Raw genomic sequence first — 26,262 nt, 5'->3', positions numbered from 1 at the left:
GAGGTATTCTTCAGTCCTTTGCAGAAGGTTTCTGGGCTGGCCAGTCTTATTTCTTCCACCATGGTAGGACACTTTCCCATGCAACTCCTGAATTAATTCTGCTGGCGTCATTGCAGTACACAGTCTAGCAGCATAAGGACTGGGCCTATACCCAGATGCTTGCAGCATCTCTTTCCTTTCTGCCTCTGTTACCCTCAGGAGACTGATATCACATAAGGTCGCCTAGGGGAAATGGGAAAAGTTCTCTTACGTGGAAAAAAGGGCATGTAGACCCCTCCAAACCCCCACATTCTGGATCGCCAAACCATGCAGCCGCTAATGTGCCTTTACTGTGCTCGGCGTGGGTTGGCAAGTAGTTTAATGTGGCTGATGGGGGACTGGGGTCCCCCTTGTGAGATTCCGCAATATGGGAGTAAAAACGTTTCCCCCCACACACCCTGTTCATAAACAGCTTCCCGTGGTGCTATCGAGAAGGGCCGTTGTTCGACTAGCTACCTGTGCTTCCGACATGAGCCTGCCATAAACTTCACAGTGTGGTCATCCATGACCGGCGGTGGGAGGGGCGCTACTCACCATGGCTGGAGCAGCAAAGTGGCGCAGTGAATGGTAACAGATTCTGATTATGTTATGGCTTGCACCTAGTGTAATAAGGCTGTGGGTTTTTTATGAAAATGATCTTGCTATGGAAACATTTTATTCATGTACAATGGCTCCTTAATTTTTTTCCCTGACTGACAGCTGGAAATGTGTCCTTCAATGTGTCATCAACACCTGAAAGCAGACTTTTGGTGATTAGAAGGAGGAGAAAGAGAATGGGGAAGGATGTGTTCACCAAGATAATGAATGCCTCCAGTACAGCTGAAACAGAGCGAAGAGTGTGGATGATTTCACTGACTGAGAAGTTAGACATGGACATGGAGAGCAAGAAAGCTTCCAATGAGCAAGAGCATGTGGCGCAGCATGAGATGCTTTGGATTATGAGGGACCAAGCAGACATGTTGAGGCATCTGATTGAACTACAGGAACAGAAGCAGGAGGGTAGAGTCCCTCTTCAGACCCTGGTGGACAGCCAGCCAGCATTGCCTGGCACAGAATCTCCCTCCCCCATACATTCCATGAGGTGTGGGCTTAAGTCTATTATCCTAGTGTAATAAGGTTTAAGATTTAGACTGTGTGCTTAGCTTTTATTTTCTTTGGTAACTATCTCTGACCTTATATGCCTACCACTTACAATCACTTAAAATCTGTCTTTCTGTAGTTAATAAATTTGTTTTATATTTGACCTAAAACAGTGTGCTTTGCTTGACGTACTTGGGAAATCTCAGCTCAGGTTACAAAGGCTAGTGTATGTCCTCTCCACATTGAGGGAGGCGCGGACTGTGTGATAAACTTATACTGGTCAGGCTTCTGACCGGGGAAAGATGGTATAGCGCTGGAGGGCAAGCCTGGGGAGCTGGGAGGAATTGACTGGTGCTTTTCTCTGTGTGATTCGTGAATGGCTCTGGATTCATACAATCTAGCTGGATGTGATGCTCCACATGCGGTTGTGCTGAGTGATAACAGCACCTGGAGGGGTTTGCTACTTGTCACTAGCAAAGCATTGTGAGAGACAGCCCAGGCTGGAGAGTTAAAGAAGCACAGCGGTACCTCAATTCCAGGTTGTACTCTGGGAACATCTGCCAACATCACAAACATCTGCCTCCAGATGGTGTTCCTTAAGCCACAATGACATTCTGCAAGGTCCTTTCAGATGTGATAATGGTCTATTATTGGATCAGTACATTGTTCTGTTTTCCCCTGTTTTAGCCAGAGTTGTTTTGCAGTAAATTTACAGAAAGTGAGAGAAATTATATTGCACAAGATTACAGGGAGAAAAAGTTCCCAGTGGATGTGGTAATGTTGCGTTTGCTGCTGCAAGCAGAGAGCTGGATAATTTCAGCAACAGGTTTATCTGCCTGCTGTGGGTCTCACTTTGAAGTGGGCTGAGCAGGAATGCAGAATCCCAACAACCTGGAAATTCTGGTTCAGATTAGATTTTGTGTCTAAACTTTGTGACTCAGGCCCATCACTCAGTAACATTGATTAATGAATATTTCTAAGGAATTTGTAGCTGCAAAGCATCATAGAAGTGCTGAAGACTCAATCCTTGTTCTAAGGTGGAGGAGGACACAAAGAATCTTCCCCCTTGTGCCCCTTGCCCAAGGGCCATCACAATTGCAATCCCTGCCCTCCTGCACATTTAACGATTGCTCCTAAGCACATTAACCATCCAGTAGAGGCCAGGGAGAGCAGAGCCATACCCTTTGATGTGCACACTGTCTCTGACTGCTAGCCTGACTCTCTTGCATTCAAGAAGTGCAAGCACCAGCTACTGTTGGCCACTGAACTGGTGTAGAAGGGCAAGAAAGGGCTTTCTGCATCCACGTGCTTCCTCTTTGCACACCCACGCAGGGCATGTCTGAGCTAGCGCTCATGCTTCTACCTCAGTACAACACAGTGACCTGTTTAAAGCTTATACGTCGCCCTACCACTATCTTCTCCTCTCATCCATGTATGTCACGCCCATTAACTGCAGGGAAGATATGCTTGTGAAATTCATATACATCTAAAGCCTAAAATAGGCAAATTAACCTTTTTTTTTAACATGTCAGTTCCGTGCTGGTGAAAGGTACTGTGTTCACAGCTGAAACCCTGGAGTCCTCTGATTAGTCACAGCCTGGGTCCAACACAGGTTGTGGCAGTGCAAGCTTCTCCTCACAGTCCAGCTGAATTGTCTCATCCCTTACCTAGAGAAACCAGCTCTAGGCTGTTCAGTCCACACGTCTGGTCTATGCTGAGACTGACAAAACAATGTCATTTTTCATTGCTGGTGTTTGTGATGTGGACATTGGGAAGTGAACTGAAACCACTTACTCATTTCACTTGTATAGGCCATAAATAATTTGCATGTACCATTTTTAAGTGAGTGCTGTGTCACTCCTCTGTGTATTGTCTCTTTATTCAGGGCCAGACTCTGGCTAATTCTTATATGGCTGCACAGTGTGGGCAGGAAGGAAATAAGGAGCCTCTACTTTCCACCTCCTTCTCTGTATAAAGGACAAGAGCACTTGTGGCGCCTTAGAGACTAACAAATTTATTTGAGCATAAGCTTTCGTGGGCTACAGCCCACTTCATCGGATGCATGCAGTGGAAAATACAGTAGGAAGATATATATATACACAGAGAACATGAAACAATGGGTGTTACCATACACAGTATAAGGAGAGTGATCAGTTAAGGTGAGCTATTATTGGCAAGAGAGAAAAGAACTATTTGTAGTGGTAATGAAAATGGCCCATTTTCAGCAATTAACAAGGAGATGCGAGGAACTGTGTGTGTGTGTTTGGGGGAATAAACATGGGGAAATAGTTTTACTTTGTGTAATGTCCCATCCACTCCCAGTCATTATTCAAGCCTAATTAAATGGTGTCCAGTCCGCAAATTAGTTCCAATTCAGCAGTCTCTCGCTGGAGTCTGTTTTTGAAGTTTTTTTGGTTGTAATTCTGGCCAGAATCACAGCCCCTGTGGTAGTGGAGTACACGGCTGGCTAAGAAGATGCAACTCTTCATAAACAGCTCACCTGAATGGGGCAACAAAAGGCAGGGAATTGGTGCAGCTATGGCCCCATTCCCTTCTGCTGACAAGCTGCATTGTAGGGGAGGATACTGCACCTTTTGAAGGGATGTCACTGTTTGTACTTCCTGTATTGGTAGCAGACAGGTGCCAGCTCTTGCCAAGGCTATACATGTCAGCTGAGCACTGACAAATTCATAGCTGGAAGCCAGACCAGCTCACCAAAACGATCGTTCAAGATCGGTGTTAGGCTTGTGAAGAGGTGTTTAGCGTTTAGACTCTGTAAAATGCTTGTAAATTCCTGCTTGCATTAATCTTACTTGTAATGTCCGTATCCCATGCTATAAGGTAATATGGAAGTTCTACTTTATAACTGTAAAAATATCTGCTCTGAACTTGAGATCCCAGGCGTCAGGAGTGATTTCTCCTCCCATCAAGATTATAAAAACTAAGTGGGCCATTGTGAAGCATCACACTACAAAAACCGGGTTAACAGATCTCTCTCACCCATGAAGGTGCTATGTGCAAGGAAGCTCGTCCAATCAGCTTGAATTCTGAAAGAAGGAAATAAAGACAGGTGCCATGAAATTCTTCATCTCCCTCTCACAGGGCTGGAGGAAACAAAATCAGAGCGCCCCAGGGTCAACCTGGGTTAGCGCTAAGAGAAATTTAGAGCTGATTGATTGCTACAATCTCTGTCACCTTTTGGAACCATAGATTGTTATTCATTTGTGTATATATGCTGCCTGCTGTAACCTGTAAAAAACTGTCTCATTTCTTTTTCCTCATTAATAAATCCTTAATTAGTTTAGTATAGGACTGGCTACAGGCATTGTCTTTGGTGAGCTCTGAGGTACAGACTGCTCTGGGGTAAGTGACTGGTCTCTTGGGACTGGAAGCAACCTGAATACTTTGTGATCTTTGGTAAACTTGACAATTTATCACTAAGTCCAGCTTCCCTGGGTAGCAAAATAGACTGGAGTGCCTAAGGGGACTGTCTGTGACTGTCTGGTAAGACTGTTATGGTGCTTGAGGAGTTCACATTTGTTACTGGGTTGGTGATATCTAATGATAGAACACACCCCCAATTTGCGATGTCTGCCCTGCTTTGACATTCTGCCCTGAGGTTGGCACGCACAGTCATGGACAACTTCAGACAGTGTGACACTTCCCACTCCACCCCAGTTTAGGTCTGCATTCCCCCTTACCATGGGCAATGTGCTCTAGCACAAAGTAGCCCACCACCGGATTACTATATTGGTGCCAGACTAGTGACAAAACAATCACTTATCTAGCAAATGCTAGAATCACAGCCAGTTGTTACATGCATTGAACTGGTTTCGTAACTGAGACAATCCTGTTCTAAAGAGCTTTTGGGCTCCTGTTGATTCCTATACTAATTTGGCATGCGACATTGACTGTGGAATTAGGAGCAGATTTACCATTCTTTTAACTAAAGTTTTGTATATAGAACAACTGAAAAGCACATTGATTTTTTAGCGTATAAACTATTCCTGCCATTGTACTAGAGTCTGATCACTGTATAAATAAAACCAAAACAAAGACTCGACAGTGACTCCACCCTGTGGTTGATGTATTTTTTGTCTAAGTTTGTCTTCTCAGACTGTAATTACCTCAGAGCAGAGCATGGCCCTGATTTTGCCTGCACATCAGTTTGATGCCACTGTATCTCCTCCTACTTTCATGGAGTCACTTTAGATATGCACTGATGTGAGAGGAAAAAATATCAGGCTCAGTATCTTATGTGGTATTCTGAACAGCACTGAACACACTGTGACACTTAACGATTAAACAACAGTATTGTGATTTTGTTTAATGAATCCCATTGGCCACAAAGTCTGTGTTATTCCTTAGTTAATAGCCAAAGAATTAGTTAAATCCATGGTTCAGATCCTTCACTCGTTTTCTTGATTCCTTTCTTAGCTAAATACACTTTAATATTAGTTAGGGTCTGATCCTGCAAGGTGCTTTGTATGCAGCAGGCTCTTGGGAGCTGCTGACACAACTCTCCCTGAGGTCAATGGGAATGGAGGGCACTCAGCACCCTCTAGGAGCATTCAGCAGATTGCAAGTTGAAAGTCATCCTTTTGCAGAAGGCCATCACAAGACCTAGGCGCTACTCAAGCTAAACACTGAGGGTATGGCTACACTTGGAATTTCAAAGCACTGCCACGGCAGAGCTTTGAAGTGTGAGTGTGGTCAGAGTGGCAGTGCTGGGAGAGAGCTCTCCCAGCACTGCACGTAAACCAGATCCTTTATGGGTGTAGCGTGCAGCGCTGGGAGCCACGCTCCCAGGGCTGCCGCCCTGATTACACTGACGCTTTACAGTGCTGCATCTTGCAGCGCTCGGGGGGGTGTTTTTTCACACCCCTGAGCGCGAAAGTTGCAGTGCTGTAAAGTGTGAGTGTAGCCAAGCCCTCACAATACTGTTTAAGTGGGATGTGTAGAGCTGATGAGAGGAGGGACAGGGGAGACAATTGTATTGGGCCCCGGAACTGAACAGGGCTCCCAAACCATCTGTAATTGTGGTGAAATGGGAGGAGGTGGGTCCCCAGAGAACATGATGTACTAGGGCCCCAAATTTCTCTCAGCCGGCCTGGGGACTTGAGTGTCCTTGTGCTGGCCCTCTGCATAGAATATCATTCCTCATGCCTATGGCACACACGCAGCACTACTTGGAGGAATAGGAGCACTGGAAGAGATTTAGAAATTGCTAGACTGGTTTGTCCAGCCTCTTACACCATGAACACTCATTTTCACTCACTATTTATTTATACAGAGCACTAGAAATATTCCTGGCTTTTTGTCTTGTTTCACAAGCCATATATTGTTTCAGTGTTTATCTTGGTTAGCTTGATTACAGGGTAAGCAGTTCAGTAGCCCCCAAAGTAGAAGGAAACCAGCAAATCAAAACACGTATCAGTATCCTTGACCATGGTGCCAACTTTTGCATAGTTGTGGAAAATGCAATACACATGCTTTTGTTGCTTGTGATGGTAAATGAAGAAAAAATATACTACTATATAATTTCAATATACTGCATTCACAAAGTTGAAGCAACCACAAGTGATGCTGTACAGATAGTTTTCTCTTGCCAGTGAGCTGTGCGCTCGGCCCAGTTTCTCTTATACTATCATAACTATACTCTAAAACATACAACTGCAGTCAGACTTGAAGACTTAAATAGGTTTTCAATTGCAGTGTTTTCCCCACCATTATGGACTTCATTCAAGGTCTGGTCTGGATAAAACAGCTGTTCTGCTTGAATTGTTTTATTTTTAGCCTCTTCTCATATATGAAGTGCCAAATTCTGCATGTATTCTGAGACTCAGTAATAATGTCTGCTAAGTAAGTAAAGAACTTCTAATGACATTTCAGTGAAACATTTTGCCTGGCATACTTTCTCCCTCATTCAAAATTGTTAACCCACAGAGCAAGAGAGTTGATTTAAACTAATAAGACAAAACTGGGATTTTCATCCACTTATTTCCTTTCAAAACTTTCAGGGTTTGGATAAAATGGGATCTAGATTTGAACTACCTCACATTTATTTTAGTTTTGGAAAACTAAATCCCCAGCTGATGAAACGTAAAAGCTCCAAACCAACCCACAGTTTTATCCTTTTCTGTTTCATATAGTGTTGGGATTCTCTCCAAGACCTTTCCATTTGGCTTATCCAGAACGCCTCATCCAATTCTGGAAGAACACTTCATCCAGTTTTCCTGGGATCCATAAAACCTCAGTTCAACTCCAAATCATCACTCAGGTTACTTCATTAGGCATGTAACAGATCCTTGCTCATGCTGGCCAGGTCCAGGCTTCTACCACAATTTCAATTCATGTCATACACTACGCAGTTTGTATACATCTTTCTTAGCTACTAACATCTATACTTCTTGCATGTAAGGGCCAATCACTCTGCAGGCAAATTTATCAGTTCAGGGTGTTCCTGCCTATTTTGTTTACTATATACATACCCACAAAACCTGAGATAGTTTCTGCCTCCCTTGTTTCAGGCCTGGTCTACACTACGCGTTTAAACCGAATTTAGCAGCGTTAAATCAATTTAACCCTGCACCCGTTCACACAATGAGACCTTTTATATCAATATAAAGGGCACTTTAAACTGGTTTCTGTACTCCTCCCCGATGAGAGGAGTAGCGCTGAAATCGGTATTGCCATGTCGGATTAAGGGTTATGTGCCACAAATAACGGTATTCCTCCGTTCAGTATCCCACAGGCACCCATTGGACCCGCTCCTTAATAGCAATCTGAACTCGGGATGCATTGCCCAGTAGACAGAAAAGCCCGCAAAACTTGGAAATTCATTCCTGTTACCTCACGTGTAGCCTCAGATCAACACAGGTGGTGATGCAAGTCCAAATCCAAGAAGAAGCCTCACAGACCCGTACGCGAGATAACTGGATGATCACTGACGCGGGAGACAATCTGTCTATGACAGCTCCGTTACGAACAAAGACCAAAGCATTTGGAAAAAATTCCCAGCTATGATAACCAAAGACCCACACGCACAGTGCTGTTTACAAGCATAAACGGAAAAGCCAAAAGAATCTAAATGTGACGCTCAAGAGAAGGAGGGGGTACGAGTGACTACCACTATCACACAGGCCCCTTGCAGTCTCTGAAAAGCATTTGCATCTTGCTAGCTCCCCTACGTGCCTGTAGGTCAAACACATTGTCCGAGGTGTTCAGTAAAATCTCAATCAATTTCCCTCTCCCCCTCAGCAAAGAAAAAGGAAAAATCATTCTTGACTTTTTTTTTTCAAATGTCAACCCTGTATTCTAATAACTGCAATGCTGCTAAGTAATATACGGCGGTGCTCGCGGCACTGGGGAACAGCATCTCTCCTCTTCTACTCCCCTGGTGTCAGAAGCTACAGTACAAAATGACTGATAGCCTTCCTCAATCTATCCTGTGAGTGCTCCTACGCTGGCCTCGATGAAGGTTAGCTGGGGGCCGCCTGGGTAAAAAATAGGAATGAACATCCCATTCAATTCCCTTAGCAGATGGTAACAGGCTAACGCTGTAATCTGTGTCTTCTTCACATACAACTGGGCTCTTGAAGACTCCATTAGCGTCCGCCCCCTCGTTCATGTCTAAAGAAAGATTTAATGTACTGCCTACTGTCATAGCCAGGAGGAGCTGGGCTCCTACTCTCCCACCACGTTAATGTCCTGCGGACATCATAGCAGCTGAAAGCTGCCTCTCCTCATTTTTATCTCATCACTAACAATTCAGTTTCTATCCTCATTCTATATACTTCAATCACAAAAATGGGGACAACTGGGCAATGTAGCTCAGGAGATTGGCGGGGCGAGAGCAAAGAAACGGTGGGTTAGTCTGCAGGGGCACCCCCTAATGGCTATGCAATCATCATTTCGCGGATCTGACACGGATGGCTGTGCTCTCTGGTTTCTCTGGTACAACATGATTCTCTAATACACTTGCCACCCATATCTAGTCATTCCCTCCCCCCTTTTTTGTCTGGTGCCGTGCGCCCCGTGCCGACCTCAGCAAAGGCCAGCAGGAGCATCATGACAAGCAGCACGACGGTACAGAACAACTGATAACCATCATCTCATTGCCAATTTACAGTGGCATGGCAGATGGTACAGAACGACTGATAACCGTCATCTCATCGCCAATTTACAGTGGCATAGCAGACGGTACAATAGGGATAGTAACCGTCTCTGCTGCCTTGCAAAGACAAATGAATGCTGGTGTGTAGCACTGGAGTACCGCCTCTGTCAGCAACATCCAGTACACATACGGTGACAGTGACAAAAGGCAAAACGGGCTCCATGGTTGCCATGCTATGGCGTCTGCCAGGGCAATCCAGGGAAAAAGGGTGCGAAATGATTGTCTGCTGTTGCTTTCACGGAGGAAGGATTGAGTGACGACATTTACCCAGAATCACCCGCAACACTGTTTTTGCACCAATCTTGCATTGGAATCTCAACCCAAAATTCCAATGGGTGGGGGAGACTGCGGGAACTATGGGATAGCTACCCACAGTGCAACGCTCCAGAAATCGACGCTAGCCTCGGTACATGGACGCACACCGCTAAATTATTGTGCTTTGTGTGGCTGCGTGCACTTGACTTTATACAATCTGTTTTACAAAACTAGTTTATGTAAAATCAGAATAATCCTGTAGTGTAGACGTACCCTCAGCAATTACTTATTCAGGCTTGTCTTGTCTTGGTCCTGCTCCTGCCCATGGCAGCTAAGTTAGCCTTACATCCTGATTTTGAATGAAACTAAGGTCACCTCTCCACTATAACTCTTATCCAAAAAGACCCTCTAGTGGATCGGAAAAACTAGGATCTGGAGCTGAAATTTTTCATAACCAAAAGTAGCTCTGCTTTTGGTTAAAGAATTCCTCTTTTGCATCTTCCTGGATGTTTTTAGTGGACTTCAAGATTCCTAAGAAGGTGACACTTTTTTTCTCACTATATCCAAGAATGTGACACTTTTTTCTCATTGTACAAATGACCACCTGTACACAATTTTTTTTAATGCCGTATGGGGAGCCTGCTATTTCCTTTTTCTGTAACCTGTTTTCAAAACTTTAGTTCAGTGAGTGGCACATTTAACACAACTGAAAAACTGGGAAAATCACATATTTCAGAACTTGTGCAGGAAGGAAAGGATGTGCATACAATAATTAAAAAAAACAGCACAAAGTTAGAAACACCAGGAATTTCTGCTTTTGCTGAGAAAGGTGTTTATGGCTTCAGGGCACCAACTAACAACTGCTTTTAAGTGCTGAGGTTCTATTCCTTTCACTTTTGATGAGAATGAGCATCATCATCATCATTAATACCCATGAAAATGACTCACTGTGCTGTCTCGCCACGTCTATATGACGCGCCATATCGGCGCGTTACAATCGATTGCTCGGGGATTGATATATCGCGTCTCATCTAGACGCGATATATTGATCCCTGAGCGCGCTTACATCGATTCCGGAACTCCACCAAAACCAACGGAGTTCCGGATTCGACATGGCGAGCCGCGGACATCGATCCCGCGCGGTGAAGACGGGTGAGTAAATCGATTTTAGATAATCGATTTCAGCTACGCTATTCTCGTAGCTGAAATTGCGTATCTAAAATCGATTTTCGCGCGTCGTGTAGACGTGGCCTCATGAGAAGGGAGCTCCTCAGTGGGTAATCTTACTAGAGCTGTAAGAATAACTGATTTTTTACATTTGCTGCCCGTTTAAAAAAAAAAATTCAAGTCAACCCGAAACAAAGTTTTTCATATGTTTTGGTGAACCAAAAAGTTGGGAAAAAAATTCTCTTTAGGTTGAATGAAGTGTTTTGTTCTACCGGAAACAAAACATTATTTAGTTTTCAAGCTTCTTTACATTTCTAACTTTTTGAAAATAAAATTGAAATACATTTTGAAACACAAAGTCATTTTGACTAAAAAAGAAAATCAAAGTTGTGTTTCAAAAATGTCAAAATGAAGCTTTTCAGGGTCCTCACCTCAACTGAAACCATTTGGAGCATTTCACATGAATTGGTGAAATATTTTGGTTGACCCGAATTTGCATTTTTTGGCAAAAAAAATTTTTGAACAACAAATTTTACCCAGTTTGGAAAGGACTAGCATGAGAATTTCAGTGCAGGTCTCCCTCTGAAATAATCCTCTATCCCTTTTTTGATTTCTCCCAATTCTTTTTCCAGTCCTCTCCTTACTCTTTCCTATGTCCTTTCCTCCCCTAATCTCTGTAGCTCTTTGCCATTTTTCCTTTCTCCTTCTCATCTTCTTAGAAAAACAAAACAAAAACAACTTTAAAAACACTACATGCCTAGTAAGATTGCCAATGACCTCCCATGGTTGACAGTGGTAAATCTGCTGTTGAGAGCTTAGGCCACAATAAAGTTCTATGCTAATATCAATAAAACTTTAGCTATTTATTACTAAAACTTACATCAGGGGTTCTCAAACTTCTTTGCACCGTAACTGCCTTCTGGCAGCAAAAATCATTACACGACCCCAGGAGGGGCCACCAAAACCTGCGCCAGCCTGAGTCTTGCCCTGGGTGGGTGGGGCAAAGCCCTAGCCCCACTGCCCTGGGTGGGAGGACAAAGCCGAAGCTCAAGGGTTTCAGCCCCAGGCAGGAGGACTGTAACCAGAGCCCTGTTACCCAGAACTGAAGCCCTCAGGCTTTGGCCCCAGGTGGTAGGGCTTGGGTTTTGTTTTGGCCCCAGACTCCAGCAAGTCTAAGTCAGCCCTGGTGACCCCATTAAAATGGGGTTGTGACCCACTTTGGGGTCCTGACCCACAGTTTGAAAACTACTGACTTACGTCAATTATGTTAGCAGGTTGTGATGCGGTCAGGAGTCAGGTCAGGAACATTTTGCCTGGTTTAACTGTTACAGTAAGAAGCTGCAAAGCTTGAGATGTTTTTCTCTCAGTTGCCACTTCCACTGCCAGGTTTTTACTTGCAGAAAACAAGTCATAAATTACACTTCTTTTACTATCAGTAAACAAAATAGATCTCCTCTTTTAACTGGATGTAGTCAAAGTGAGGCTGCAGAACTAAAGAAATATTTTCTTTGCAGTCTGCCTGGGAGTCCAAATGCCAGGGATGCAGAAACATCCTTCTTTTCCGTTGTACATTCAAACTTTTAACACCCAACATAGCACCTGTGTCTGTAGTTTGACTCAAAAGTCCTGACAGTTTGGAAGCAGTCCTAAGTACCCAGAACTTTCCCAGCTGCCTGAGTCTCCAGCCAAAGGCCTTTGTTTAATAAACTAGGGATACTGCAGGCTGATGGAATCAGAAAATTAACCACTACAGGCCACACAATGATCTCAAAGTTCTTCTGAAGATCCAGACACTGATTCTGAATTGACACTGTTGAGAATCAGTATAAGTGAGATCAGAGTCAGGTCCACAGTGTTATTCATTAAACATTTAATAAGCCCTATGTCGCCTGCATTAAAAAAAAATCTAGACAGCTACATTGGAGGCAGAGGATTCATAAATCCCAGGGTTTAAATTAGTTGGGTATGGGCAGGGGAGTGAGGAGCCAATCACTCCCCTCTCCCCCTGGCTGGCTAATGGGAGTCCGAGATCCCATGAGGAGGGCGGGGAGACACCCCTGAATTCCTCCTGACTCCTCCCTTTTTCTCCGCTTCGGTCTCCCTTCCTGCTGGTCTTGTCAAATTTTCCACACTTTGTTGATTCAGGTCTGGGGCATTGTTCTTAGGAGAGTTTGTTTGCTCACATCATTTCTTGGTTGTGTCTCAAGATGAATGAAACTTAAATGACCACTGCAATTACATGACATAACACAGGATTAATAGCTGTTTTGGAGATGCAGTGTCACTCATTAACCCTTTCATAGACACTGCACATAGTTCACTGGTTGTGCCTTTCTGCTAGGCTCATCCTGTTCTGCAGCACCAGCTGTTGAGTTCTGCTCCACAGAGTGATACATGAAATAGCATACTAAAATCACCTGGTTACACTGGGAAAGCAGCAGTAGCAGTGGTGTTACTTAAGTTAGCACTAATGAGGAAAATAGGGGAGCAAACCGCTTGGTGTGGGTCACACCTAAAAATTATTTAAATCTGTTTTTCTGATATAACAGAGAATTGATTTCAACAGAACTATAGGCCTCTAAAAATCAGGTCCTAGCTATCTCAAAATGGAGACACTCAAAATTAATAGAATTTAATCTCTCTCTGCCTCAGTTACTCCATCCGAAAAATGGGGATTAGAATATTTACCCACTTTAGGAAAGCACTCACAGACACTGAGATCTTTGGATAAGAAAACCCTAAACATATGCAAAGCATTATCATCTAATAAGAGCCAACTGTGCATTATGCTTCAGGAACAGCTTTCAAATAGCAGTACTGGGTGCAAACAACCTAACTATTTTTAATATAGAACTTGATTAAATTTATGAGCAGGATTATATGACGGGTTTGCCTGTGAAGACTGGACTCAGTGACCCAGGCAGTCCCTTCCAGCCCTATATTCATATTATTTGACTAGTACTGTGGCTTTTATTGGTATTAGAATAAAGAAAATTCTTACCCAATTTTTGGAGCATTAACCATAGTTTATTTTGAAAAACAAACAAAATTTTTATCTTCATCACTGAGACAGAAAGATATTGGTTCCTAGAAAAAGAAAATAAATTAGAATTTATTTTTTCCAAAACAGGGTTTCTTTATTTTAGATGCCATCAAACAAGTGAGGGGGAACTTAAGTAAGGCAATGAATTGCCAGGTGGACTGGCAGCTCCTAAGAAGTGCCATCTGCTGCAGAGCAGCTTTACACAGTGAGACACAGTAAATGAGGATCTGTTCTCTAGAAAGTTAGCCCAAGACATGGTCAATTCTAATTTTCTTTACATATTCTTCTGGTAATAATGTTCCAGCTGGGCCTTTACTGTCAGCTGGCTGTGACTTTCTTTTAATTTATGTATGTACATTACTTTGAAAGTGTCAAGTACTAGACAGAGTAAGCGATATCAGTATTACCATCACCAAAAGGCTCAGCCAGGAAGTCAGAAAAGTGTGTGTGTGGGAGGGGGAGATCAGTTTCAAAATCCATATTCTGATGTTAATGGGGGAATAGTAACAACTTCTCCAAGTGGGAATATAAACAAAGAGGAGAAAGAAAAGAAGGAAATCTATGGACTAAGGATGGAGAAATTCCATTTCTTTTGTATTTTACATGCTGACTTTGGCTGAGACCTTTGTGATTTTCAACTAAGGTGCTTTAATAGGGCTGAACATTTTTGTTTAATCATATATTCTTAACAAACTAGATCTCCCAGATGGCTTTGCCTCCATTCTAGCTAACCAGATTCCTTTGCTTGGCACCGTGCTCCAGGCAACTTATCATAATTCCATTAATAAAATCAAAGACTAATTCTTACCACTTGTTAAAACCAAAAGAGGTATCTAGTGAAAAGAGAAATTAGAACAGCTGAGCCATTTGATATCTAGGAAAATAGCAAGGTTGGAACAGGCCTATCTGTTTAAACAGTACAGTGAAACTAGACTGAACTATGGCTTACTTGGGTTCTGGGCCTGCCCCATTAAAGCCAGCAGATATTTTATCCTGGATCCCTTTTCCCAGTTCCGAATTCCCTTGTAAGGCTTTATGAAGATGAGTTGTATGTTTTTTCTCTTAACCTTTTAAATGACACATTTCTAGCAGCTAGATACTGCAGGAACAGAGAATTAAAAATTCAAGTCACTAGATAAAATAGATAATAGTGTTTAGAGATACCATCTGCTTGATTATGATCTACCTTACAGCAGTGTAAATAAGGAGTAATTGTACTGTGGTATGAGAGGAGAATTTTTATTTGGAAGAACTATTCTTTCATTTAAGTTGGCTTTTAATACATATGCAATATTTCTGACAATTTGTATGTACCCATATGCACAACTGCCAACTTTGCTATATGTGTATGCACAGAATGTGCAATACTTACTTTAGTGTCTCCCACTTAGTGCTTCTTTCATTGGAACAATTTCAGAAGATTTTTATGGAAAATTGAAGGGATGTGAAAAATTCTAATCAGCTGAAAACAATTCATGACAAATCAGTGATATGAGCAAAAGAGAATTTTTAAAAGATCTAGCATTTGATGATGCTGTAAGGCACAACTTTTTTCCCCATAACATCTACAATGCCAGTCACTTAATTATAAAGGGTAGTTATACTATCAGTGAAATAACATTTAGTTTTTATGTTAAATTTAAAAAAATGGAAATGTACATTCAGTATGTCAAGAGAATACAGCCAGTTCCGTTTTAGCTGGATGTAGCTTATCCACACATTGCTAGAAGTGGACAAAATAATTTTCTCATGCAAAAGAAACTTCCTGCACAACTTGTGCTGTCATTCAAGAGAAGATGGATTTACATGAAATTTACCAGACCCCACATGGCAACTCTGACTTCCATGGCAAATCTCTCGGCCTCTCATGGCATCCAGTCTGCACCCTTGCCAATTGCTCTCCCTATCATGACAGGTTTCTGACCTGTACTGGTGACTTTTGCACTCCTTTTGAGATTTCAGTCTTCTTTTTCCACTTCACATTTCCCTTTCTCTCTTACATGAATGCTGGCTAAGATGGACAAAAGGGTATTTGCTTGATGAATCTGTCTTAGTTCGTCTGCACTCTGCAGGCCAAGTTTTCAAAGATGGTTGTCTAAGTTGTGCACGCAGAGGGCATCTACTTAATGTCACCCACTGAATCCATCTCTGCTCCAAGCATAGGCACAGAGACCCAGATCCTCAAAGGCATTTAGGTACCTAATTCCCTTTGAAGTCTATGCAAGTTAGATGCTAAATATGTTTGAGGATGTGGGCCAGGATAATTGAGAATCAGGCCTATTGTAGCTCTGACTCAGGAGTGGGTAATGAGAAACACCACTGAATGCAATCTCCATCTAAATTCTTCATATAATTGTTATTGTTCAACAACATTTTACAGCCTTAAACTGGCTCAACTCACTATTCTAAGCTGCTGGTAGTCTGTGAATCGGAAATGTCCCTGAATGGAAGAAAATTGGTCATGGTTACTGAAATGTATTTTCACTTGATGAGCACTGTAACACACGTGCCATGGGGAAAAATCCATCTTTTCAAAAAGAATGCCATATGTCCACTGCCACAGGAGATGAAAGATGGTCTTGCAGTAAAGTCTCCCAGTCCTGTGCTAAGAGATTTGGGATCTCTTCACAGCTCTGCCTTGGATTTGTATAGCTATGAGCCCAATTTGTGTCTCAGTCACACCAGTGGAAATCAGGAGCAACTCCACTTAAATCAGTAGAGTTATACTGATATGAGGTCAGAATGAAGCCTACCTGTTCCAGACAGTAAGATGGAGAAATGAAGAAGATACTGTGCTAATGTTATCACCATAGCTATTGTATAAATATATAAACACAGCACTACTATATATTTATACATTTTTGTATATATAGGTACCATATAATATTCATAGATCATCTGATTGTTATTCAATACATGACAAAAAGAAAATTCCTCAGGTAATCTAACTTGTTCTAGGAAAAGCATTGCCTCTGAAATGGCTTTTCATTATTAACTGTGTTTGTGGATTGTGCTGTTATGTTCATTTTTCATACCCATTATATTCTCTATGGATTTCTGCATTTCACTTTCCAGTTTCTGGGAATAAATTATAATTGACATTAAGAAAGGAGGATGAACTTTGGAGAGAATATGGAATTTAGGCCCTGGGAGCTCTAGAGCCAGTAAGGCAAGGAACTTTAATTGGTTACACTTATAAGCAATGCCTGAAAATATGAAGTACAAAATCTTGTCTTCTTCCAGAAGAGCTGGAGTATTTCAACAGGCTAATCCATACTCAGCCAAGGTAAACTGGAGGTCACGAGGCAGTGAAAAAACAACTCTCTTCCAAAAGGGTACAAAAGGACATGCATGATGGTGTAGCATGTGGCCTCAGAGGACACATAAAATAGAAACCAAATCACATGGATTCTGCTAATAAACTTTAACTGTTTGCTTATTTTTTTTTATTGTTTAAGATAGGCTGTGCTGCTGCTGTCAAGGCAACAGCTCTTTAGGGATACGGAGGAAGTGGTTTGGACAGTGATATCATCCATTAACCATACTAAATTCTGGTAGTGGCATACTTAATTTTGCTAGTTTTTTGGCAGGGGAGGATGGGGCCAAGGAAGTCACAAGATTAATTTATATTAAAACATTTTAGAGAAATGCAGGTTGACTTGACCTTTTAGAATACACTATGTTTTATTACCACATTTTAAAATCCAGCTTTAAAAACCCCACCACATTTCAACATGCTCAAATTTTTTGTTTCTGTTTTATAAATGTCTTTTAATATCTTCTTAGTTTGACTTTCAGTAGTAAGCAGCACCTGTTATGGCAGAGCTTCTAAAAACTGCTTTGTAATAGAGGAACAATTAAAACATTTAAAAAAGCTAGTGATTTAATTCTGTGATGTTTTTCTGTAGTCAGAGAGGGAGGGAAGTAAGGCAGACATCACAGTGCCTTGTGTTAACAAGACCCATACAGTACGGCAGTACATTGACGGTTCAGTGGCTGTAATTGCGGCTATCATGAATATCTAGTCCCTGATCTACTTAGCTGTTACTCACACAGAGTAGACTTGCATAAAAATACTATCTAAAATCAGCTTCAAAGTTATTTAATCAGAGTGGTTCATCTGGGAAAAAAACCTTTTTTTTAAACTGGAAAATATTTTTCTACAGCTGAGCAGAGCTAAGTCTGACAACAGCCTGAATTATTTTTAGTACCTTCACTGTTTTCTTTGGCCCCTGTGCACTATATTTGTTAAAAAAAAAAAAAAAAGACAATAAAAAAAGAACAAATGTAAAAAGCAAATATTTTGTACAAAAATACAAAGTTTTAAAAGCTCTTAAAAGTATATTCCATATTATCGATAACAACTTGACTATATATATATTTATATAAAATCTATATACTATGTGTGTGTATCTGTATAATTTTCCTATATTTGGGATTTTAGCAAATGAAATATAGTGTTTACACTGTAGCTTTATAAGTATTTCCTATAGCTCAATGACCAAGAGTCTTACTCAGACTGCTATATTTCATGGTTTTGGAGACGAAACTTGTACACTTGTATGATCACTGGTTGACAAAAATATGTAACTGATTCAGTCCAATTGCATTTCCAATAAATGCATTGTGCTGTGGGTCCAGAATCCTTGAATAATCACAAGATGGCAAAGATGAGTTGCGGCTGAATTCTTTTTTTGCATTAAACCTGTTTTCAGTGCTTCCTTTTCAATTTTGTTAGGAGATGATGAAGTCCCATAGGATTTTTTCGTAATTTGTATTTGTGTCTGTAAATTCACAGCCTATTACAATCCAAGTGTCTAGGCTACAGTGAGAGAAAGAAAGAACACAGATGAAAGGCTTATTATCAACAAATTATCAGCAAGGAGGTTCATTGAATTCAAAGAATCTTGGAAAATTCTATCATATGAGTCTTGGTGTTCAAGAAACATAACTTTTTAAAATATGACCCATATTCAGATATTGTACACCTCCAAGAACTAATATTTTCAAAACCTAAAGTTCTGCTAATATAATACACATTTATCTAGGAAGAAAAGAGAATTCCATGTGCAAGCAATTCCTCAGTCTGCACAAACAGATGTGGATTATGCCCCTGAAGGGTGTACATATGTTTTTTGTGGATGCTGCCTAAGAGCCAGTATCTGAACGTTTGAATCCAGCTGGGAGTTTCTACCATATCCTATGAAATTCTACCTATGTACTGGCAATCATAGCAGCCAGGCATGACACATACAAAAATATTTCTGAAAAAAAGCTTTTAAACAATTAATGTTTCTGGCACACTGTAAAATAGTTTCTTTCAACAAGGTCATCATCAGAACAAAAATATCTGAGCTCTGGCACTGATCATAGAGCAGAGCCCTAGGCAGCTCTGTGGCTCAACAGAGTCCTATTGTGAGTGGGTCCTTAGATCTAGAAAGAGAATCTACAGTACCTATGTGCAGGACCGGCGCCAGGCCATTTCGCTGCCCCGCGTGCGGGTCTCGCGGCTCCGGTGGAGCTGCCGCAGGCATGCCTGCGGCAGCTCCACCGGAGCCGCGGGACCAGCAGACCGTCTGCAGAAACGCCTGCGGCAGGGCCACCGGAGCCGCCTGCCCCTCCCCGGCAAAGTGCCGCCCCCCCCATAATGCTGGCGCTCTAGGCGACTGCCTAAGTCGCCTAAATGAAAGCGCTGGCCCTGCCTGTGTGCCAGCTCAGCAAAACCGGCACTCTGTGATTCCACCCTGTCCAGCTGCCACTATGTGACACAGAGCTGTCAGCTAGAGAACTTGGACAGGACCCACAGTCCCCGCTAGCAGTCAGAGTGGGTGGGTGGGAGTTAAGGAGAGAGGCCCAGCAGTTGCCAAACACTTCCCAGCAGCAGGGACTCCTCATGCTTGTTGGGGCTAGATCTGTGTAGAGCTGTTACAGGTGATAGAATTTTCATTTGTGAGAAGCCTGTCCTCCCTGTAAAGCAGCTCCATAGCATCTGTCCATATATAATAGGTATGGATCTCCTCCCCCCCCAGGGTGTAATCATTACTCCTAAGGGCATTCTGTGCCAAAAATATAAAAATTCTGCAAATTTTATTTGTCAAATAAATGTGGAGGCTCCTGCATGTCACTGGGGAGCACAGGCCACTGGCTGCAGAGGTAGGAGACCACTCTGCAGCGCCCCTCGGGACATAGCTCAGCAGTGAGCCTGCACCCACCCCTGACACAGTGCAAGGATTGAGTCTGCCCAAGAAACACCCCAGGACCTTGCTACTCTGTGCCAGGTGCATCAGGTGTGGGCAGGCAGGCTCAGTCCAGCAGGATCCAAGTGTAGAGGGGCTTAGTGTGGAGGGATCCATGTATGGGTTGAGAGGGTACTGTGGAGGACAATCTGGGTGCGGAAGGTGATCTAGATGCACAGGGGCTTGTTTGGGGGTTTTGGGTGCAATGGTAATGGGACTCTGCAGGGGGGTCTAGGTGAAGGTGGTTGGGGCTCAGCAGGGGTGTGTGTCTGGGTGTGTGTGTGAGGAGATAGGAGCTTGGCGGAGGGTCTGGATGTGAGGGGTTCAGTGCGGGGTCCAGATACTGAGGGTGTGGGGCTCAGTGGGGAGGGGATCCAGGTGCAGCTGGTTGGGGGTGGGTGGAGTGGGGATCCAGATGTGGGTGGCTCACTGGGGTGGTCCACATGGAGGGGGAGTGGGGCTTGGTAGGGGGGTTCTGGGTGTATGTGGGGGTGAAGCTTAAGATCTGGGCATGAGGGGGTCTGGATGCATGGGGGTTGGGTGGATGGGAGAGCAGCTCTCCGTGCATTGATCCCTCCCCCTGCAGCTGAGAAGGGATGTGTGGGGAGTTTGCAGAGCTTCCTGCATCCTGAGGAGAAATCTGGGGGTGGGTCTGATCCATCCCTGGATACCGTGCAGGGAAGAGGAAGTCCTGTCCTTCCCAGCCCAGCCAGGACTAGCAGCTGAGCCCAGCATAGAGAAGGAGCCACCAGTCCTGCCCCTTGCCCCACAGTGATTTACCTCTCTGCCGGCTACCCTGCGCACCCAAAATATACTGCTGGGGAGGGCTGCATGACTGCTTTTGTGGCTTCCCTTTGCTTCCCCACCAGAAAGTCATTTTTTTGCAAGGAAGCAAAGAAATCGGCGGGAGATAAGAATTCTGCACATGCGCAGTGGCACAGAATTCCCCCAGGACTAAATCATGGCTCTTTGTCACTATGATGAAACTCTTTTAATCGAACACTTAGCTTACCTTTGTCCATGTCTTTTTCACAAATAAAACTGTTAACATCTTCACATTGAAAGTCATTCCAGAGCCCAGCAGAGATTAATCCAGCACAATCTTCCCCCGGCCCTTGCCCAGTACTCCAGTTATCAGGCTGCCCACTTTTCCAGTTTCTTTCAACAAAATAAGAAGTAGATGTTAAATGACATCACATGATAGTTTTCCATGCACAACAAAAGAGATTAGCAGAAAGTATCATGAGATCAGCTCTGAACTGGAAATACACTCTTCAACAAACATTACATGACTCTTACTGAAAATGGAAAATAGAGACAAGAATCTACTCCTCCTTTGCCTGTCAAGGGCTTAAAGCTTAAAATTAGACCAACAAGCTCTATTTTGGTTTGTGGATGTACATGCAAGTGTGATGAGAGTACATGATACATGCACATGGCACCTTTCCTCCACTGTGTCTGTCTAGTTCATTCTAACCAGCAGATGGTACTGAAACATCCAAGGTTCTGCCTAAGGGATTCTTGTGTATTTCAATACCTTGCCTGCTAAAAAGAACACAAAACGGACATAGAAGAGAAAGGTGGCAAAATATGCACCTGTAATTGCAAAGAAACTGAAATCCTGGCTTGATTGTGATAGGCCTCTCCAGCTGCAAAGCAGGAATTTGTCTATCTTTCAGACCTCAGTTTGGATGGAAAAATTAATTTTCAGACACATAAGGAATTTTTAAAAGTTGGCTTAATTTGGAGGCCAGTAACCTCGATAGTGAAACTTTACCCAGTACTTAGTGTCCTTGCTTGGTGGAGCAAAACTCTCGATTCTGTTTTCATTTAATTAATGAGATGTGCTTCCAGTCTCAAAACAAAAGCTCGGTTTTCTTAAAAATACAGGTTGTTGAACAGAAGCTTTGGTTGCTGGCTGAAATGGTGCCATAAGCAGCTAAATAACATGCCTGCTTGATACAAAGGGTCTGACCAAGCATCTGGGAAGAAACACAGACTTCCAGAAATAATGAATCACTTTCAGCGACAGACAGTTCTGAGGTCACTAGAGGACACCTTAAAAGCACAGCACAAGAGAAATCTTCAGTGACACTGGCCATAGGTTTGCTGTACCCATCTGAAGTTGAGAGAGGTATAATGGTAGGATTTACCAAAACCAAATCTTTTTTCCATGTTCCTCATGAAAGTGGCCACAGATTAGACATCTGCAAATCATTTATAACAAATACAATGGATTTAGCCTGTTTTTCTGAGGCACTGCATGCTGGGATTTATAGTCTCTGTAGTCCGCTCCATTGTATTAAAAATTAAGGCGGCTACATTTAATACCAATTTGGCGCATCCCTTGGACATGTGGCTACCTGCCAATACAGCCCTCAGCTTGCCAAAGTTTGGACATCCTTGATTTATACCTTCTCTTTCTGTTTCATACCTTGCATTTGGGTTTTATCTAATAGTTAGTCCTTTCATTTTTTAGTAAGAAAGAGCTCTCTATTTATGGCCAGTTGTAATGCAAAGGAGGAAAATTTAAACCAAGACCAAAAAGCTGCCTGGGCTTTCCACCACCACTTCGTAAAAACACTGGCAAGCAGTATCATGCTGCACAGTTGTATGATGCTTTCATTCAATATTAAATTTTCCATTTTCCTTCTGGCAAGGAGATAAAGCCTTGTGCACGGAGAAAGGAAGCTGGTAGCGAAAACAATATTCAGTAACACTTCCAGATAAAGTATTGCTTCACTGGCATCCAGTAACTCATCTCTAGATACTGCAGATCTCTAGTAAAGTGGCGGCAAGAACAGTAGCATTCTGCAGAAAATAAACAACATGGTTCTTTTCAACACATACGTGTACTCTGGTAAGGTTCCATCCAGCCATCTCCACTCATTCTCTTGCTCTGAATCTGTGAGCCCAATCCAGAAGTTGCCTTTCCCAGCAATCTGTCTTTTTATCCATTGCTGCAAGTGAAAATGCAATCACAGATTTCTGTTCTGTTTCTGAGAGCACACAATTACTTGCTTTGTGTAGATTTTGCTTTTAGAAGATAGAATAATAACAGTGCTCTTCTCCTCTCCATTCCCAATGCTCAACCACCTCGTTTCCTTGTTGGTTACCTCTTCCTTCTAATTTTGGGTCTTACCCTCTGTTCTCACTCCTAATATGCTGCTCGCACTTCTGGTAGTGAGTGCAATAATCAAAGGGTACTTTGGTCATTATTTCTCCCTCTTGTCAGCGAAGAATGCTCTCTCCTGAAAAGGTTCCTTACTGGCTGGAACTTTCTTCCTTCCTTCCCTCCCTCCAGCAAAGATAGACCTTAATTTGTAACAACATCTGAGATGGCACTTATGGTTCACTCCAGAGCTAATCTGTAGTACTCCTGCTTTATGAGGGATCACCACTGCTAACGTACAGATGATTATGGAAGCTTTATGCAGCTCTAGACGTGTTTTAGGGCCTGATTCTTCAACCTTAACTGACAAAAAGGCACTATTTGCCTGTGGGTAACAACAAAAAGGCACTAGACTCAATGGCACTATTTGCCTGTGGGTAAGAACTCCCTGTGAAAACTGGGCGATTGGAAGGCCACCACCAATAGTATTTTTTTAACTAAGGAAAAGAATAAGCAGTTATACTTTATTGCACCACTCCTGCCTGGCGGGGGCAGGAGCATGTCTGGCTACCAAACAATAGTGTAAGATATGGCTTTTATTCATTATCACTGCTCTGCCTATAGAAGACCTAATAGACTTTATTTAAGGTTATAATAAAGGCTTAAGTTGTCTATCTTAAAGATTGAATTAAAAAATAACTATCTGCAACACGGAAAAATGTGTTTCAGATAACAGGCCACTAACAATGGGCCTGATTCTGAAAGGGGGTGGGCAACCACAACTTCCACTGAATTTACTGGAAGTGGCAATGTTTAGCAATTTCAGGATCAGGCCCAATGTCTTCTATGTTGCTCCTTTTCACAATAAGTGCTGAGCAGACACGGGAGTACAGCATTCTGAATGGGGTAACTCAGTGTTTTCATTTCACTATATGAATCCATGATGTTCTCAGCTTTCCTATTGCTGTGTAGTTTCCAGACTCAAAATATCTTCAAAGCTTATAGCAGGGGTAGGCAACTTATGGCACATGTGCTGAAGGCGGCACGCAAGCTGACTTTCAGCGGCACTCTCACTGCCCAGGTCCTGGCCACCGGTCCAGGGGGCTCTGCATTTTAATTTAATTTTAAATGAAGCTTCTTAAACACTTTAAAAACCTTATTTACTTTACATACAACAATAGTTTAGTTACGTATTATAGACTTATAGAAAGAGACCTTCTAAAAACATTAAAATGTATGACCTTAAATTAGAATGAATAAATGAAGACTTGGCACACCACTTCTGAAAGATTGCCAACCCCTGCCTTATAGCTTTCAGAACAGCAGGTGATGTTATTTACCTGCTCCTCTTTATTGTTTATGATAACCAGATGTGAGGACTTCTCGTCACAGAAAACTTTTGCATCTTCAAAAACTTCTCTTTCAGATGAAAAGTAGTAGCATTTTTCTGTAAAGTTCTTCCAATGAGCAGAACAACCTGTGACATGAAACCCTGCTGTTAAACTGGGGATTTCAAACTGTCCTACAGGATGGTGACATCTGAAATAATTAGATGCTGAGTCAATGAATATGCACATATCAGAAATCTGCACTAGAATGCAGAATATAACTTAACCTGCATGTCCAGAGAACTGCTCCTACTCATTGCATTGCTGCCATCTCTTTAGAGATGAGACACTTTAATCAAACTCCAGAGCAGCTGAAAGAAGTCAGGCAGACACAGCTAGGTAAGCTGGAGTTTCACACTAAGAATCTTTGAGAACTAGTGTGTCTAAGCAAAAGATAACAGAGATTAACGTTAGCCCACTATCATAGTGGCAGGTGCACTAAAAACGGCTACTTGGGCAGATGGGCATGTAAATAGAAAAGTAGGTGGGTGAGTAGATAGCTTACCGTTAGCCTCAGGTATTGATGTTGGCTCACTTTTCAGTGCAAGAGGCATCCCTGGACCTGGTGGCCCAGGCGGTCCAGGCGGCCCAGGCAGCCCTGGTATGCCAGGCAGACCAGGCAATCCTCGAGGTCCAGGTACCCCAGGCTCGCCAACAGTTCCTTGCAAACCTTGAAATCCAGGTGGACCTGGTGGACCTGGAGGACCATCTTTGCCAGGTGGTCCTGGTGGTCCAGGGTCTCCATTAGGTCCTGGCAGACCAGTCTTGCCAGTAGAACCTCTCTGACCTTTGGAGCCAGGTGATCCTCTTGAACCTTTTCCACCTTTTTCTCCTGGTGGCCCGATTGGCCCAACTGGGCCCTTTTCACCAGCAGGTCCTGGTGGCCCTGGCTCACCTTTTTCTCCTTTTTGCCCTTTTAGGCCAGTGAGACCAAAAGGCCCTTGGGGTCCCCTCTCACCTTTAGGTCCCCTTGGACCTGGAGGGCCTGAAACAATTTAAATATGCAGAGGAGGGAAACAAAAAACAGGAAGAGTGTTCAATAAACCTGAGATTAAAAACGTTGGACATTCAATACAGTACAAGCAGTAATAAAGCCCAAGCTACTCAAGTAGCCAAAGTAAAAATACAGTTGGTTTAGAAAAAGGAGGTGAATCTCTTCACAATCGTTAGTTATATATTATATCTTATTGAACCTCCTCAAGACACTTAATGCTGTAGAGGACACAGAAGAAAACATGCCAGACAGGACTTGTAATTTACATTAAACAGACGCATAGTGCCCCAGATAATCAGATGAGCCTCAGATCTCAAAAAGATACGGTTATCATTTGTTTTCTAAAAGTCGTGTTACGTGCTTTTTGTCTTTGGTGGATTGACACTGATGGGCTTCATGGCAGCCTTAAGAAGGGATTTGAATAAAAAGAAAGAGCGATTGTTTGGGACACAAGAATAAAGGTTTTTTAATTTGAAGGAGCAGCATGAAAGAAGGGTAAAGACAATAGTGGAAGGGGGGTCATAAACAGATAGCTAAGGGTTAATGTCTCTTTTACCTGTAAAGGGTTAACAAACAGGGAACCAAACACCTGACCAGGGGACCAATCAGGAAACAAGATACTTTCAAATCTCAAAGGGAGGAAGCCTTTGTTTGTGGTTTTTGGGTTTGGCTTTGTTCTCTCTGGGGCCTGGACAGGACTAGAGGTGAAACCAGGTTTCTGCCAATCTCCCTGCTACAGTCTCTTATCTATTCAGAATAGTGAGTAAGTAAA

General features: G+C 42.7%; 1 protein-coding gene across 1 annotated transcript in view; it reads right to left on the bottom strand.

Moving 5' to 3' along the window:
• Positions 1–13,733: 13,733 nt before the first annotated feature.
• COLEC12 (collectin subfamily member 12) overlaps positions 13,734–26,262 on the bottom strand; it is a 144,811-nt gene continuing 132,282 nt past the window's right edge. The window contains exons 6-10 of the mRNA XM_032792370.2: positions 25,002–25,481; positions 24,449–24,585; positions 22,847–22,956; positions 21,009–21,154; positions 13,734–18,582 (exon numbers count right to left, since the gene is read on the bottom strand). Coding sequence (XP_032648261.1) covers positions 18,578–18,582; positions 21,009–21,154; positions 22,847–22,956; positions 24,449–24,585; positions 25,002–25,481 — 878 coding nt within the window. The 3' untranslated portion in view covers positions 13,734–18,577. The remainder of the gene's footprint in view (positions 18,583–21,008; positions 21,155–22,846; positions 22,957–24,448; positions 24,586–25,001; positions 25,482–26,262) is intronic.

The sequence above is a fragment of the Chelonoidis abingdonii genome, chromosome 2, assembly GCF_003597395.2.
Source record: "Chelonoidis abingdonii isolate Lonesome George chromosome 2, CheloAbing_2.0, whole genome shotgun sequence".
NCBI lineage: Eukaryota > Metazoa > Chordata > Testudines > Testudinidae > Chelonoidis > Chelonoidis abingdonii.
Note: the sequence above shows the minus strand (reverse complement) of the source record. Positions and strands in the feature narration are given on the sequence as shown.